Source organism: Otolemur garnettii, unplaced genomic scaffold (assembly GCF_000181295.1).
Source record: "Otolemur garnettii isolate 467f Iridium unplaced genomic scaffold, OtoGar3 scaffold00141, whole genome shotgun sequence".
Taxonomy (NCBI): Eukaryota; Metazoa; Chordata; class Mammalia; order Primates; family Galagidae; genus Otolemur; species Otolemur garnettii.
The window spans coordinates 3916828-3933849 of NW_003852536.1; the positions used below are offsets into that span (position 1 = coordinate 3916828).

General features: G+C 36.5%; 1 protein-coding gene and 1 pseudogene across 1 annotated transcript in view; one reads left to right on the plus strand and one right to left on the minus strand.

The window, feature by feature from the left end:
* The window catches only part of AKT3 (AKT serine/threonine kinase 3), a 279485-nt gene that overhangs the window by 161902 nt on the left and 100561 nt on the right, over positions 1 to 17022 (plus strand). Inside the window, exon 5 of the mRNA XM_003798812.3 lies at positions 5854 to 5985. Within this exon, the coding sequence (XP_003798860.1) occupies positions 5854 to 5985 (132 nt within the window). The remainder of the gene's footprint in view (positions 1 to 5853; positions 5986 to 17022) is intronic.
* Positions 9394 to 13791, minus strand: LOC105887871 (annotated as a pseudogene).

Here is a 17022-nt window from a genome sequence, read left to right on the forward strand (position 1 = left end):
GAACTCCTTGGAATGAGGCTGCCTGTGTTCAAATTGTCCCTTTCCCACATATTAAACGTGAACTTGGTGAAGTTTGCACAGTCACAACTTAGAAGAAATTATCCTTTCCTTATGTGAAGTTGGTGTTCTGATAATAGGCTATGTCTGATTTGTGCCAAATGTCTGAAAACCCTTTCTGTCTTCATTGACTTGTTCTCTACTTGTTAGTTAAACTGAATCCCTCTTTATTGCCCTTGGTAGAGTGCCGTGGCATCACACAGCTCACAGCAAGCTCCAATTCCTGGGCTTAGGCAGTTCTCTTGTCTCAGCCTCCCCAGTAGCTGGGACTACAGGCCTCTTTTTTTTTTTTTTTTTTTTTTTTAAATGACAGTTTAACCTGCTTTCTTCCTCAGTCATTGCAAGAGAAACAATATAGTTTTTCCCACTCAGTCACAGATAAGAAAGCTCCTTTTTTGTTTGTGTAAATTACTTCATTTAAAATGAATTGCAATCAAGAAGAACATAAGTCAGATATGGTTAAGACATTGAACCCCAAATAAATTCAAAACACATTTCTGTCAGTTTTTCATTTTGGACATTTAGTTTTGGTAAAGAATTCTAAGAGAATAGAGTGATTTAATGTTTAATTATCTTCATGTGGACAAAGTAGGATATTAGCTAACATTAATAGCCATTATCTGTCAAGCATTTATGTACACACTTGACATATATTCTCACATCCAACCTCATACCATCAGTTAAGTACAACTATTATCCCCCTTTTGTAGATTAGGGGACTAAAGGATGAAAGGATGAGGAAATTTTCTCCACAGTTACATGATGGGAGCTAGGACTTAAGCTCAGGCAATAGGGCTCCAAAGTCTTACCTATCTAGCACGATTTTATATTATTAAAATCTTACTGGTTTTTCCAAGAGTGCTTTATTCTAAAATTAATATCTAAGCATCATGTAAGTACTACAGTTTGTCATACTCTTTTGAGAAACAGAATATGATGTTAAGGTAGAATACCTGCATAATTTTGTTTCTAATATAACTTGGTTATGAGGATAGCAATTGTAGAGATTACAGAGGCTCAACATATATGAGCTAAAGAAAAGAAATAAGTGTACAGTGTATAATTACAATAAGTAAGTTGTATAGTGTATAATTAAAAAGATCATATATTTGAGGTCCCATTAAAATAAAATAGTTATAGGGTGTTGTAGAAGTTAGTGCAGAAAAAATCATTTAGACCACTACTTCATAAGGGTCCTAAAGAGTTAGTTAAAAGTGGTAAAATATTACTGTTACTTTTGTAAGATAAGTGATTCTAGAACTGTGTCATATATATATATATATATATATAAAATCAGTTACAAAGAGAATTTTAGACGCTTGGATTTTTTTTTTTTTTTTTGCATTTTTGGGCCGAGGCTGAGTTTGAACCTGTCATCTCCGTTATATGGGGCTGGTGTCCTACTCCTTTCTACTCCTTTGAAGCACAAGTGCCACCCCCTTTTTTTTTTTTTTTTTTTTTTTGAGACAATCTTATTACGTTGTCCTCAGTAGAGTGCTGGTGGCGACACAGCTCCTAGCAACCTCAAACTCTTGCTTAAGCGATTCTCTTGCCTCAGCCTCCCAAGTAGCTGGGACTACAGGCACCTGCCACAATGCCTGGCTAACTTCTGTATTCTTTTTTGAGAAATTCTTTGTATTCCTCATTAATTATATTCATTTTAAAATCTAATTTGTGGGCTGGGCAATGTCTTTTTCTTATATTATTAATGTGTGTTATGTATACACATGCACCTCTTAACCTAAGACAACCACATTAGCATGTAAAGAATGTAACTATATAAAACGTTTCCCTAATAAATTCTTAGGATTGGGTTTTGGAAGATTAATTTTTCTGAAGAGTATTCGTGTCCCCATTTTTTATTGAAGCCTTACTGTATTGTTTCTCTTAACATCATCCAAAAGAAGAAAACATTTTGTAATAGCGTACATTTCATTCATGAAGACTAGATAATTAACTGTGTATACCACTCTGAACATGAGCATTTGGTATCAAAGATACAGTTTTAATTTTCTGAAGTTTTGTCAAAATAGATATGAAATCTGTTTCTGATTTTATCACATAGAATGCTTTTTAAGTAAATTAATTTCCATGCAAATTCCTGGATTTTTTTTTAAGGTTGACAGTCAAACTGACAGAAGCTGTGAAATTCAGAGTTAAGGCTGTCATACTTTTTAAAAAACCTCATTGTCACTAAGAATTACAGTTCTTAAGGAATATAGTAATATTTTATACTTATATATTGCTTTTCATATGTAAATGTCATAAGCAATTTATAAACTATTTTATAATTTTTATCCCAAAAAATTCAGTTTTATTTTCTGTGAAATTTAGTAATAGGATACACAGCAAATATCATTTTCTATGCTTTTAGATGAAAATTGAGGTAGATACTGCTCAAAGTTTCATTTGAAACTAAAATGACATTCCGGCCTGGTTTTAAGAGTAGTGTCTCTCAGTTACTAATTGCCATGGAACAAATTATCCCAAATTTAATGTAAAAACAACAGCAGTGTATTATTTCTCATGAGTTTCTAGTTTGGACAGTTCTGGTGATCTTGCTTGGATAAATCTCAAGCAGCCACCTTTAGTTGGTACATGAGTTGGGTAGAAAATCCAAGAAATCTCTCACACATCCAGGACCTTGGTGCTGACTGACAGTTAGATGTGGTGCATTGGTTCTTCCCCGCAGGGTCGTTCTCCCCATGTGCTATCTTATCTTCTTGGGCCTCTCTACGTGGTCTCTTTCTCCAGCGATAATCTGGATTTCCTACCAGCATGAGAGCTGGCTTTCTAGTTCTCTAAGAGGGAAAAAGCATAAACTGCCAGGCTTAAAGACTATGTCTAGATCTGGCATAGGATCAATTTGGTAATATTTTGTTCATAGCAAGATATAAGGCTAGCTCAGGTGAAAAGAAAGATGAGTCCACCTCTTTATGGGAGGAGTGGAGTGTGCATTCCGGGCAGGAAATCATGGTATCCATCTTGGGAAACTACCCAGCACAAACAGCTTTATGTTATACAATATCTTGTGATATCTTTCTTTAACTCTGTTAGTGAAATTCAGTCTACCTGTATTGTCTGCTATTTGTTTAGCTAACACTAGTTTTTTTGTTTGTTTGTTTTTGTTAAGCAGGCCTTGGCCAGGTTCAAATCCACCACCCCTGGTGTATGGGGCTGGTGTTCTAACCACTAAGCTGCGGGTGCCCAGCCCAACTAACACTAGTCTTGTTACTGTATTTTGGACATTTAAAGTCCATGTTCAGTTTTTAATTGAATTAATAAAGGCATTTTGTTATTTTCCCTGTTGTCTCTTTGTTACTTTTCTTTTGAATGAGAGATGTTACTGAATGGTTAAAACATTGCAACTTGAAAGTTTAGAGAAAGTCATCAAAATTATAGGCATCGAATGATGCTGACAATAAACATAGGAATTCATTTCTGAGACTCTGAGAATTTTTACGTATGTACATGAGGAATACTGGTCTCTAGTTTTCTTGCAGTATGTTCCTCTGGTTTCCATATCAGATGATGCTGGCCTTTTTTTTTTTTAACTTTATTCAAATTAATATGAGGGTGCAATGTTTAGGTTACATTGTTCTTCCAAGATGAGGTTCCATCTGTAGAAGAGCCACCCAGGTGGCGTGTTATGCACCCTCACAATGTGCACGTTAGGTGAGGTCCCGCCTCACGCCCTCCCTCCTAATGTCATACGTCCTCCCTCCTCCCCCTTCCTGCTTCCCTTTACCCCCTAACTGGACTGTAGTAGTGTTTTATTGTTATTAAGAGCACGTAATTATTTATATGTTGATTTCATATTACTGTGGAGTACATTGGATATCTATTTTTCTATTCTTGAGATACTTCACTAAGAAGAATGTATTTCAACTCCATCCAGGTAAATGTAAAAGATGTAAAATCTCCATCTTTTTGATGACTGAATAATATTCCATGGTCTACATAGACCACAGTTTGTTGATTGAGTCATGGGTTGATGGGCAGTTATGTTGCTTCCACAATTTTGCAATTATAAATTGAGTTGCAGTATAAACATTCTAGTGCAAATGTCTTTGTGGTAAAGTGATTTTTTTTCTTCTGGGTAGCTACCCAGCAATGGGATTGCAGGGTCAAATGGAAGGTCTACTTTTAGATCTGAAGGATTTGCCATACTTCTCTCCAAAAAGGCTGTTTTAGTTTGCAGTTTCACCAGCAGTGTGGATGCTGGCCTTTGAATGGGAGGTGTATTTTCTTGTTTCAGTTTTCAGGCAGAATTTGTATAAAATTAGTATCATTTCTTCTTTGAATGTAGAATTCTCCAGTTCACCTGGGCCAACAATTTTTGGCTACAAGCCCAATTTTTAAAATAAATACAGGGTATTCAAGTTATCTGTTTCTTTTACAGTACATTTTCATAGTTTGCAACTTCCAAATAATTTGTTGATTACATGTCAACTCTTGATTATTTTATTGGCATATAGCTATTTATATTATTCTCTTCATTGCTTTTAATATCTACAGAAACTACAGTGATGTCACCTCTGGGAATGTGTGTCTTCTATTTTCCTGACCAATCTAGCTATAAGTTTATCAATTTTAATTGATTTTGTCAAAGAACCAGTTATGGCTTCATTGATTTTTCCCCTCTTTTTCATTGTTTTTAAATTTTAATTGATTTTTTGCTTTGATTTTTATCATTTTTTCATCTAATTCATTTGGGCTTAATTTGATTTTTTATTTTTATTGTTTTCCCTCCAGCTTCTTAAGGTAGAAGCTGAAGTTGATTTGAGACATTTCTCAACATTTATTTCACATGAGTGGTAAATAGAAAAAAAAACACAAAAGGCACTAATACCTTTAATTACTTCTGATTGGAGAGTAAAACCCACATTAAATTGCTATTCATAAATCTTTAAACTAAGTTTAAATTTATATATAATGATCTCCCTTTTATCTAAAAACCCATTAAAAATAATAGCGAAGGAATTTCATAAGGGGTAAGTTCAAAAAAATGAAAAGCTGAGTGGGGTAGAGGCATTGGTAGACAAGTGATTTTAAAATTTTGAAAGTTTGTGGAAGAATGTTGATAGTTAAAGCAGAGCAGGAAAAGTGCCCATGGATAGAACTATAAAAAATTGGCAGGTCTGCCTGGCAAATCCTGGGAATTACCTGACTTACAATAGGAAGGAGAAATGAAACTGAAAACAGGCTGATTATAAACATTCTTTCTAGAATTCCCTGGTTTTCTGTTCTGAATTGCCCCAATTGTTTCTAAGAAGTTGCAACTGCTGTTTTTCTTAGATTTCTTTTCACCAAATTCTGCAGGGTTGTTCTCAACATTTCCTATAACTACATCCTTCTCTTTCTTGGATTCTATCATCATTTTGCCAGAGCACGGTCTCCCTTCCAAAGTATTGCTCCCTTAGGTATATTTGGAAATGTTGTGTGGGTTATTTTTGATTATTTAGGGGTAGCAACACTACTAAATCCTTGAAAACTTGAGTCCTTGAGAATAAGGGAAAATGGTTTCTCCCCCTTTGCCATTTCACTTGACTGATAATTTGATTGGCTGCGGACTTCTAGGTTCAAAATTATTTTCTCCAGTATCTGAGAACTAATTAAATTATTTTCAGCTTCTGTGATCAGTCATGAGACAGCCATGCCACCCTTACTCTTCCTCATTTAAGAGTGCTAAGAAATTTGTAAGATTTGTTTTTTAATGAATATTGAGAACATGCATATATGTTGTCAAATAAATTCTCTCAAATCATATCATGTGTTTTAATTTATATTTTTCAGACAATGAATGATTTTGACTATTTGAAACTACTAGGTAAAGGCACTTTTGGAAAAGTTATTTTGGTTCGAGAGAAGGCAAGTGGAAAGTACTATGCTATGAAGATTCTAAAGAAAGAAGTCATTATTGCAAAGGTAATTGATTTCTAGAACTGATTACGGATTTTATTTGTTGTGTGCCAGGTGTATGCATTTACATGTAACTTTCATTAAACAACCAAAATATGATTATAGACTGTTACAGTAATTTGTGTGTTAATATTTACTTATAATGTTAACAGGTTTCAGAAGTTTGTAATAGCTCTTGAGGAAGTAGAGATATTTATTGTGTATTTATGTGTTTGGGACAATGTTGATATTTGTAACCTCTGTCAGTAGTTACCCTAAAGTTGCTTTTTAATATTTTCTCCTAGTGTTCTGAATTTCTTATTAAAATAAAGGATTGATTAGAATAGTGTAGAGGATCTTGTGCTCTTAAATTGTAAATATTATGTAACATTGGATGGAAAGACATCCTAGTAGATCTGAAAATACTGGAATGGTACAACTATAAAAGAAATGATAGACCTTGAAATTCTTTTTGGAGGTCTGAATGCCCACCCACATACCTTTATTCAGCTTAGATGTTTAGACATTTACAAATTATTATCATATTAATGCCGCCAGCTGTCACTCAGAGTTCCAAACTGAATCTCAAGTCCCCCCATAGACAGATTTGATATACTTTATAATTGGTCTATGCTTTATGTCTTACTTAATTCAGCAAATGACATATAATATTCTCATATAGACTGTAACTTTCAGCCATTTGCTATTAGTTTTCTCATCTGAAGTGTATTGGTCCATATGCTTTGTAAAATTATGTTCCTCTGTCTTTGTGCATTTGTTTCAGTCTCAGCTCTTTTACAAGTCAGTGCCTCTGATTGAAGAGAATGTTGACTTTGAAGTCAGATATATACAAGCCTAAGTCCACATCCCACCAAATAACTTTTTGCAAATGGATTTTTGGGAGTGCTGTTCCCTTGGAAGCATTTGGAAATATTTAGGGGTTGATATCTGCTTATCACAATGACTTGGGGAGGGACACTTCTGACAGTTACTAGGTAGAAGCCAAACATGCTGACTATCTTGCAGGTGTGTTGGACAGCCCATCACAACCTTAGTTTTTTCATTTGCAAAATTGATAGAATAAATTTTACAGGAATATTTTGAAGAATAGGATATATCAAGTATTTAGCTGGCACTTACTAACTAAACTGATATTTTGGGGGAAGTAGTACAGTATAGTTGGCTCTCCCACCTAGTAAATGGTCCTGCTTTGTGCTGACTACATCATTTTATATTTAGAAAACTCCAAAGATGCCACTGATGACTCCTGGAATTGATAAAAAAAAATTTCAACAATGTCTCCCATTAAAAAACCCATGTACCTAAATCAGTAGGATTACTGTACACCAATAACAATCAAGCTGAAAGTCAAATCAAAGACTCAATACCATTCACAACAGCTACAAAAAAAATGAAATACCTAGAAATATACTTAACCAAGGAAATGAACAGTCTTTACAAAAAGAACTACAGAATGCTGAGGAAAGACATCAATGGTACAAACAAATAGAAAAACATGCTCACAGATCAGTAAAATCGACATTGTTAAAATGTCCATACGACTCAAATGATCTAGAAATTGAATGCAATTCCCTTCAGAGTACCAACATCATGTTTTCATCATGTTTCACAGTTCTAGAAGAATTACTTTGTGCTTAGTTTGGAACCAGAAAAGAGTCTGATTAGCCAAAGCAATCTTAAACAAAAAAATAAATCTGGAGGCATCACATTACCAGACTTTAAACTATTACAAGGATATGTAATAACCAAATCAGCATGGTATTGGCACAAAACATTATAGAGACGTGGGTCAGTGGAACAGACCTGAAAACCCAGCTATAAAACCACCCACATACCGTCAGCTGATCTTTGACAAAGCAGGTAACAAGTATGCATTGGGGAAAAGAATCCCTGTTCAATAAATGGTGCTAGGACAATTGGAAAGGCACATGAGAAGAATGATGAAACATGACCCTATCTTTTGCCATATACAAAAATTAATTCAAGATGGATAAAAGACTTAAGCATAAGGCACAAACCCGTAAGAATTCTAGAAGAAAGTGTTAGAAAAACTCTTCTAGACATTGGCCTAGGCAAAGAATTTATGAAGAAGATCCCAATAGCAGTCCCAGCAACAACAAAAATAAACAAATGGAACTTGATAAAAAACTTCTGCACAGCAAAGAACGCAATGACAAGAGCAAATAGTCTACAGAATGGGAGAAAATATTCACAAGCTATATGTCTAATAAAGGGCTAATAACCAGAATCTGCAAAAAACTCAAGTAAATCAACAAGAAAAAATCAAGTTAACTCCATTAAAAAGTGGGCAAATGACATGAACAGAAGCTTTTCAAAAGAACATAAATAGCCAATAAACATATGAAAAAATGCTTAATATTGCTAATCAGGGAAATATAAAGTAGAACCACAATGAGATACCACCTTACCCTTGTCAGAAACAACTGATGGTAGCGGGAATGCGGAGGAAAAGAACACTTACTAGTGTCTAAGTGGTGGGACTGCAAATTAGTACAACCTCTATGGAGAAGAGTGTGGAGAATCCTCCCAGAGGAAAAGTAGGCTTGCCTGCCTTTCAGCAATCCCAGTACTGGGTATTTATCCACAAGAAATAATTTCATAAAAAAATACAGCTATACTTGAATGTGTATTGATGCACAGTTCACAATTGCAAAGATGTGGAATTAACCCTATCAGTTAATAGAGCCCTAACCAGGGTCTGTCAGTTCACAAGTGGATTAACAAAAGGTGGTATATATATTTTTACATGCATACTATGGAAAACCACTCAGCCATGAAAAGACTTAATGCCTTTGGAGGCTGTTATCCTAAGTGAAGTGTCTAAAGAATGGAAAAACAAATGCCACATGTACTCACAAATTGGAACTAACCAATAAGCACATGTGTATAGAGGCGAATAAAACTCAATGGAAATCAAGTAGGGGGGAAGAGAAAAGAGGAGATGGGTGAAAACCTACCTAACGGATACGGTGAACACTATCTGTGTAACTCTTATAACCCTAACTCAAGCATTACAAAAGCTATCCGTGTTTCTATGTTAAAAAAACATTTGTACCCTCATGATACTTTGAAATTAAAAAAAATCTAAATAAATTATTCAACTCTTTATGTCTTTATTTTCTCATCTGCAGAATGGGTCTAATAGTATCCACCTTACAGGGTTAAATGAATAAATAAATGTAGTAATATTTGATGTCATTATTAAATAAATTTAATAAATTACATATTAAATAAAATTACATTAAAATTAACATAGTATTAAATAGAAATTATTTGTGTTATAAATATATGCTGATATTATTATTACTATCCACTGTGTATCAAGCATCAGTAAATATACTAGTTACATCCTGTTTTTCCTCTTCTATGCTCGTCTCACTTGGACGCCATTATTTAATTCTCTTTGTCAGACTTCAGAAGATTTTTATTGGATGTTGTTTTCATCTCACTAATTATTGTACAGATTTTGGTATATTTCACAAATGATGGAAAACTTATTGATGTAGTTCCTTGCTGCTTTTTCCCGGCAAATTCATCTGTCAATTTTTTGAAAGATAATAATGCTTACTGAGAAGGACTTTGACAATGAAAAAAAAACCTTAAATTAAAAAAAAAAATGTTAGTTTATAGCAAAATGCTTAACACTGTGAAGTTTGGGAATTTGACAAGACCTGGGGTTTATGGATCCTGATAATTAGGGAGCAAATGATGTTCATTGGTCTTTTTATTGGTGACATTAATTGACCACTGGATCGAAGGGGTGTCTGAGTTTCTCCATTGTAATAAAGGCACTGTTTTTCCCTTTGTAATTGATAAATATCTTAGAGGAAATAATCTTAGACTGAATGAATATCCTGTTTCTTCTTAAACTTTCATCTAATTTTAACATCCATCAGTGGATTTTGTCTACAGTAATTATTACTATTGTTCTAATGGTGATTTTATGTTTCTTTCATTCTGAAGACATTTATTCTTAATCAGTATAACTGAAAGTTGTCAGTCTGTTAATCTTTTCAAAGAACCAACTTCTGTTGATTTTCTTTTTTTCTCCATTTTTTAAGTCTTTGATTTCATCTTTACTTTTTCCTTCCTTTTTTGCTTTAGGTTTAGTTTTTTCCCAAGTTCCTTAAATTATAAAGTTAGGTGATTGTGTTGAGATCTTATTTATTTATTTATTTAGAGACAGAGTCTCACTCTGTCACCCTGGATAGAGTACCATGGCATCACAGCTCACAGCAACCTCAAACTCTCAGGCTCAAGGGATCCTTCTGCCTCAGCCTCCCAAGTACCTGGGTCTACAGGTTCCTGCCACAATGCTTGGCTATTTTTTCTATTTTATGTAGAGATGGAGGTCTCACTCTTGCTCAGGCTAGTTTCAAACTTGTAAGCTGAAGCATTTCACATGTCTCGTCTTCAAAGTGATCTTTTTAATTTATTTATATATATGTTTTTTGCGGTTTTTGGCCAGGCCTGGGTTTGAACCCATCACCTCCGGCATATGGGGTCAGCAGCCGACTCCTTTGAGCTATAGGCGACGCCCTCTTTTTTTTTCTTAATATAAACATTTATAGCTTTAAATTCCCACTTAGTATAACTGCTTTTTCTGCATCCTGTAAGTTTTGGTAGGGTTGTATTTTGCTTTTTATTCATCTCTAAGTTATTTTCTCATTTACCTTGTGATTTCTTCTTTGAACCATTGGTTAAGAGTCTGTTATTTAATTTCCACAAATTTGTGGATTTTCTAGTTTTCTTTTTATTATTTCTGCTTCATCCCATTGTAGTTGGAGAAGATACTTTATATTTGTCTTTTTAAATGTATTTAGCCTTAATTTGTCACCCACCATGTAGTGTATCCTGGGGACTTTCTCATGTACACTTGAGAAGAGCGTGTATTCTGTTTGTTAGGTAGAGTGTTTTGCATATGTCCCTGAGATCTCTTGCTTTATTGTATTGTTTGAATCTTCTGTTGCCTTAGCTTCTGTCTGGATTGTTGAGAGTGTGTGGGCTATTGAAATCTTCATTTCTTATAGAATGGTCTGTTTCTTTCTTCAGTTTTGTCAGTTTTTACTTTATATATCTTGATGGTCTTTTAGTAGGTATGTAAATGTATGTGGTCATTGTGTCTTCTTGTTGTGTTGGGTCGTTTTTAATTTTTTTTTTGCTTTCAATTTCATCTGGCTTTCACTTATCTTAGTTTGAAGGGTTTTCTATTTTTGTTTTTTTAATTTTTTTTTTCTTTCTTTAGTGATTCTTTTGCCCTTTGCCTCCCAAGTAGCTGGGATTATAGGCACCCGCCACAACACCTGGCCCCCTGGCTTTTTTTTTTTTTTTTTGTAGAGACAGAGTCTCACTCTGGCTCACTCTGGCTCCCATACTGGTCTTCTGCTGGTCTCAAACTCAGCTGAGCTCAGGCGATCCACCCTCCTCGGCCTCCCATGGCGCTGGGATAACAGGCATGAGCCACCACGCCCGGCCTCTGTTGGGTCTTTTTATCAGTAATGTCTTTGTCTCTTGTATTTAAATGTCTCTTTCCATTTACATTTTTTGTTGGGATGGGGGAGACAGAGTCTCACGTTGTTGCCCTCAGTAGAGTACCATGGTGTCGGAGCTCATGGCAACCTCAAACTCTTGGGCTCAAGTGATCTTCTTGCCTTAGCCTTCCGAATAGGTGGGACTATAGGCGCCCACCACAACACCCAGCTATTTTTAGAGATGAGGTCTCAGTCTTGCTCAGACGGGTCTCAAACTCCTGAGCTCAAGCCATCCACCCTCCCTGGCCTCCCAGAGTGCTAGGATTACAGGTGTGAGCCACTGAACCCAGCTTGAGATATTTTTTGTCTGATATTAGTTTCTGCTTTCTTCCTGTTGCTCCAGTTCTTCTTCCATCTGCTTTTTTGCTTTCTCTGAGTTAAATTACAGTCAGCCATGGTCCATAAATAGATGAAGTAAAGTAAGATATTTTGACAGAGAGATACCATATTCACAAAAATTTTATTACAGTGTGTTATTCTCATTGTTCTATTTTCTTATTGCTGTTATTCTAATTTTAAATCCATCTATAATGAATATGCTTCATTATAGGTATGTATATATAGGAAAACATAATGTATATAGTCAGCCTTTGATAACTGTGGTTTCTTCATCTACAGATTAAACCAACCAAGGATTGAAAATATTTTAAAAAACAATAAAAATAATACAAACAAAACCAGTATAACAACTATTTGTATAGCATCTACATTGTATTAGGTCTTATAAATATTCTAGAGGTGATTCACATTATCCAGGACGATGTGTGTAGGTTATACGCAAATACTGTTCCGTTTTATACAAGGATTCAGGCATCTGTGGATTTTGGTATCCACAGGAGGTCTTGAAACCAATCCTCTACAGATACCAAGGGATAACTATACCTGCCATAGGGTTTTGTACCATCTGTGGCTTTAGGCATCTAATTGGGAGTGTTGCAAAATAACCTCTCTTGATAAGGGAGACACCGTATTTGCAAGGAATAGCCTTTTTCCGCCTTTACTTTTAACCTTTGTGTGTTTGGACCTCAAGCAAATCTCTTACAGGTAGCATTGTGTTGGATCATACTTTTTGTGTAATTCTTCCAATTTCTGTCTTTTAATTGGATTGTTTAATCCATTTACATTTAAAGTAATTACTGATAAGGAGGGACTTATGCCATTTTGTTACTTATTTTCTATGTTTTAAAGCATTTTTTGTCCCTCATTATCTGCATTACTGTCGTTTTTTGGGTTTACTTGTTTTTGAGTGAAACATTTTAATTTTCTTGTTATTTTCTATAGCTGTTGTCTTTGTGGATACCAGAAAGATTGTATTAAATATCCTAAAGTTGTAATATTCTAATTTGAATTTATACCACCTTTAATAGCCTACACAAACTCTGCTTCTCTACAGCTCTGTCCTTCACACATGCTGTATCTTGACCAGTTGACACAAACTTAGGTCTGCAGTCGTGGTTTATAAATGCAGCAGGACCCAGCCAGAGTTGAGCACAGTTTTTCCTTGTGGAATACGTGACACTGAGGCCATTTTCTCAGTGTCTAAGTAGCATATTCTCTTTAGTTTCTGAAAATTCGGCAATACAACCCACCAGTAATGCTATTTTGTTATTTTGATTCCACTCTGTTGTTGCAACTCCCCTCCATTTTGTTCCGATAACTGTCAATTATATGGCAATAATTCAAATCCACTGTCCGTTGCAAACATTAGCAAGTAAATAAAGGCACGTTCCTTGAATAATTTCTCCTGCGTTTTGCTCTTGTTGAAAAAATAGTGTCACGCCCATCCACCTGAAGTCAAACGTGCAAAGGCTTTCTCCGAGCTTCATCTTTCTTACAATGTTCAATTATTTCCTTTCGTTCTTCTTGCCTTCCTTTAATAGGCCGAAATCTCACAGGGTGGTTGTGAGGAAAGCTGTCACATTCTGAAACATTCCTTGAGCTCCTCAAAGGAAAGGTGGTAGTATTCATTTCCTGTGTTTGAAAACCTAACTAGGGATCAGGAACCAAACTGGTTAGCATTTTCAGAGAATTCTTCCAGGACATTCCAGAAGATGGTAGGTACGTAACGACTTTGTCCTTCAGATCCTGAATTGCCATTACATCTGCTTGACTTTGTCTCGACTGCATTTTTGCCAGCCTCGGGGTGTCCTTTCCCCTTGTGCCGTGATTGTGGTTGATTCTGGTGATGGTCATTGGACATCTCACCCCCATTTCTCCTGCTGTTCACCACCATGTTCTTGGATTCCCCCAACCACTTCATACTCACAGACAGCCTGACCCAGGTGCATCACTCTTTTCTCATAGCTCAGAGAATAATGTCAGCGTTCTCGTCTTCTCCTTGCACAAGGCTGAAGGATCTGAAAAGCATCCCCAGCTTTAGCGCTCCATGTCCCAGGTGCTTGTGCCTTGCCATGCCACCTTGTCCCACACCCCTCTGCCCCCCATCCTCACCTTATGATTTTTTTGTTGAAAACTGACCATTTGAATCTTATAATGTGGTAACTCTGGAGGTCACATTCTCTCCCTGTCCCCATGTCTAGTGTTTGCTGGTATCTTTCTGATGTATAAACATCAGGTCTTACTATGTTTTGTTTTGTTTTGTTTTGCTTTGTTTTCCTGAGCCTGTGTATTTCCTTGGGCACATACAGTAACTCTCTATATTTCCCTGTGTGCGTGATTACAACATAGATTCTTAGCATCTGTAAAGCAAGGACCTGCTCACCTTACAGTCTCACAAGCAGTGTTCAGGCTGCTCTAGTTGCAAACATATACCTGCCTGTCTGTCCTTGGGCTGGGTGTGGGGAATGGGAATCTGGTACCCAAATAAGCGCAGAAATTGACCAAAATTAATCAAAGCTTACCATGCAGGCTCTTTCTTGGAAGTTGCAAGCCTTCAGTACTCTCTGGATTTCCCAAATACCATAGTTAGCTCAGGTAGATTCTTCCAATGCAGTTGTTCTCTAGGTGAGGAGATGGATTTCTGGTGTTTCCTACTTTGCCAGAGAGTATTTTTTTCTCCTATGTTTATTTATTCAGTTTTTACTTTATCTTTGTTTTAAAGACAGGGTCTCACTCTGTTGCCCAGGCTAGAATGCAGTGGCTCTATCATAGCTCACTGCAGCCTAGCCAGGGGTCCTCAAACTTTTTAAATGGGGCCAGTTCACTGTCCCTCAAGACAATTGGAGGGTTGGACTGCGGGACCCAGGACCAGTCAGCTGCTAAGCAGGACAGGCAGCAGTGGCAAAAACACCTGGTGGACGGGATAAATGTCCTAGGCGGGCTGCATGTGGCCCGCAGGCCGTAGTTTGAGGACGCTTGGCCTAGAACTTCTGGGCTCGAGTGATCTTCCTGCCTCAGCCTCTTGAGTAGCTGGGACTAGAAGCATACACTATGACCAGCTACTTTAAAAATTTTTCTTTTGTAGCCATGGGATCTCTTTATGTTGCCCAGACTGGTCTTAAGCTGCTGGCCTCAAGCAGTCCTCCCACCTCAGCCTCCCCAAATGCTGGCATAACAGGTGTCAGGCCCTGTGCCTGGCCTATTTATCCAGTTATTTATATTGGCACAAAGTCGTGGATATTTATTTTATCCTATAGGTGGTAATACAGTGCTATCATTTATTTTATTGCTAGAATTATTCTGGCTTTGGCCAGTAAGAGCATTCACGTTGTTCCTGTGCCCTTGTGACATATCCTTATTTTAACAGCTCCCTACTTTGTGGCACCACAAAATTATCCACACTCCTCTAATATTTCCCCTACTGTAGCCTTGGAATCCATCACTTCTCCGAAGATCCTTGGTTTGAATTCCTATATTTTACAGTGTAAGTACATTTTATGAAGTTAGGGACATGGGAAGCAATTGGTATATTAGTGACATAAATATAGTAGAGGGTATCACAGTCCAGAACAGGGAAAAGAAAGGACTGTAGCCAAAGTGGGCATTTTTTTCTACCTGATAGATCCCCACATGATTTTCAATATCTTTTTACCATGTCCTAAGGAGGAGGAGTATATAATAAAGCTCAGTGCAAGTTTTAACTTACTTTGGTTACAACAGCTGGGTCAGTCTAATCCCACTCATGTCTCCAGCCAGAGTTACTGAGTGTAGCGTTTATATCATCAGAATAAAAATAGCTGCCTTTACTACACACTGCTGTTACTAAGTAGTCTGTTTTGGAAAGATGAGGATCCCAGGTGTGGGAGTCGGCACCCTCTTTTACTGGACATCTCTGGAAGTCAGAGCGGAGTACTCAAATGGACCATCTACTTCCCCACTTCATGCTCTTAAAAAATGAAGTGCACTCACAAATGTTTTCTAAATCTATGTAGGGCAGTTTATGATTAGTTTTCTCGTTCAGAACAAAAAGCTGTGCTCAACAAATTTGCTTCATCTACCATTCAAGAATGTGAACAACCTGGGGGAGGTGGCTCATACCTGTAATCCCAGCACTCTGTGAGGCTGAGGTGGGTGGATCTCTCGAGCTCATGAATTTGAGACAGCCTGAGCAAGAGTAAGACCCCATCTCTACTAAAATAGAAAAACTGACTGGGTGTTGTGGCAGGCGCCTGTAGTCCCAGCTACTTGAGAGGCCGAGGCAAGAAGATCAATTAAGCCCAGGAGTTTGAGGTTGCTGTGAACGATTATGATGCCAGGGCACTGTATGCAGGGTGACAGAGTGAGACTCTTAAAAAAAAAAGAATGTGGATAGACGACTGAGGATCACCACGCAGATGAGAAAAATCTAGAGAGCATAAAAGAGAAATAGCAGAAGGAACAAAAGAGGAGTTGATCCTGGTGAAAACAGAACAGAAAATCAGTTAATCTCCAGCTGTAGAGCATGTGCAAAGATACAGATACTACATGTATAGAACAAATCAGCTGGAAAAAACCTGAGCACATGGAAGAGGAATTTTAAATTGAGTATACAATGACTGAAAGCAAAAACTGACACAAAGATTAGAAATAAATTTCAGGGAATATCTTAGAATGAATAACCAAAAATAAAGAGATGGAAAAGATTGAGACGATACTGAGGACATGAAAGCTCAATGAGAGGAAACCAGCATTTATAGAATTTATAGGATTAACGAAAGGATTAGAAGAACTAAAATAAATATAAAAATAAATAAATATCAAATAAAATTTGTCAGACCAGAAGGCCTTCAGACTAAAGGGTCAACTGAGTACTAAAAAAGGACCCCCAACACGTTCTTTTACACATCTTCTGAAAATTCCTGAACACTAAGGCAAAAAAGATCATCTTAAAAGCTTTCAGACAGCAAGAAACAGATTGCCTCCCAAGAGAGGAATGACAACCAAACTGTGTGACACTTATTTTTAGCAAAACTTAGAAAGTAATTCAAGAAATAGTCAGTGATGGGATACAAGAAGTGATAGAAATGATGGAGCTAAAACTCAGTGCACTGAGAAGAAATTCCAGGCTGACAAAGAAGTAAATAGACTGGTCATGTTAGATTATGAGTAAATA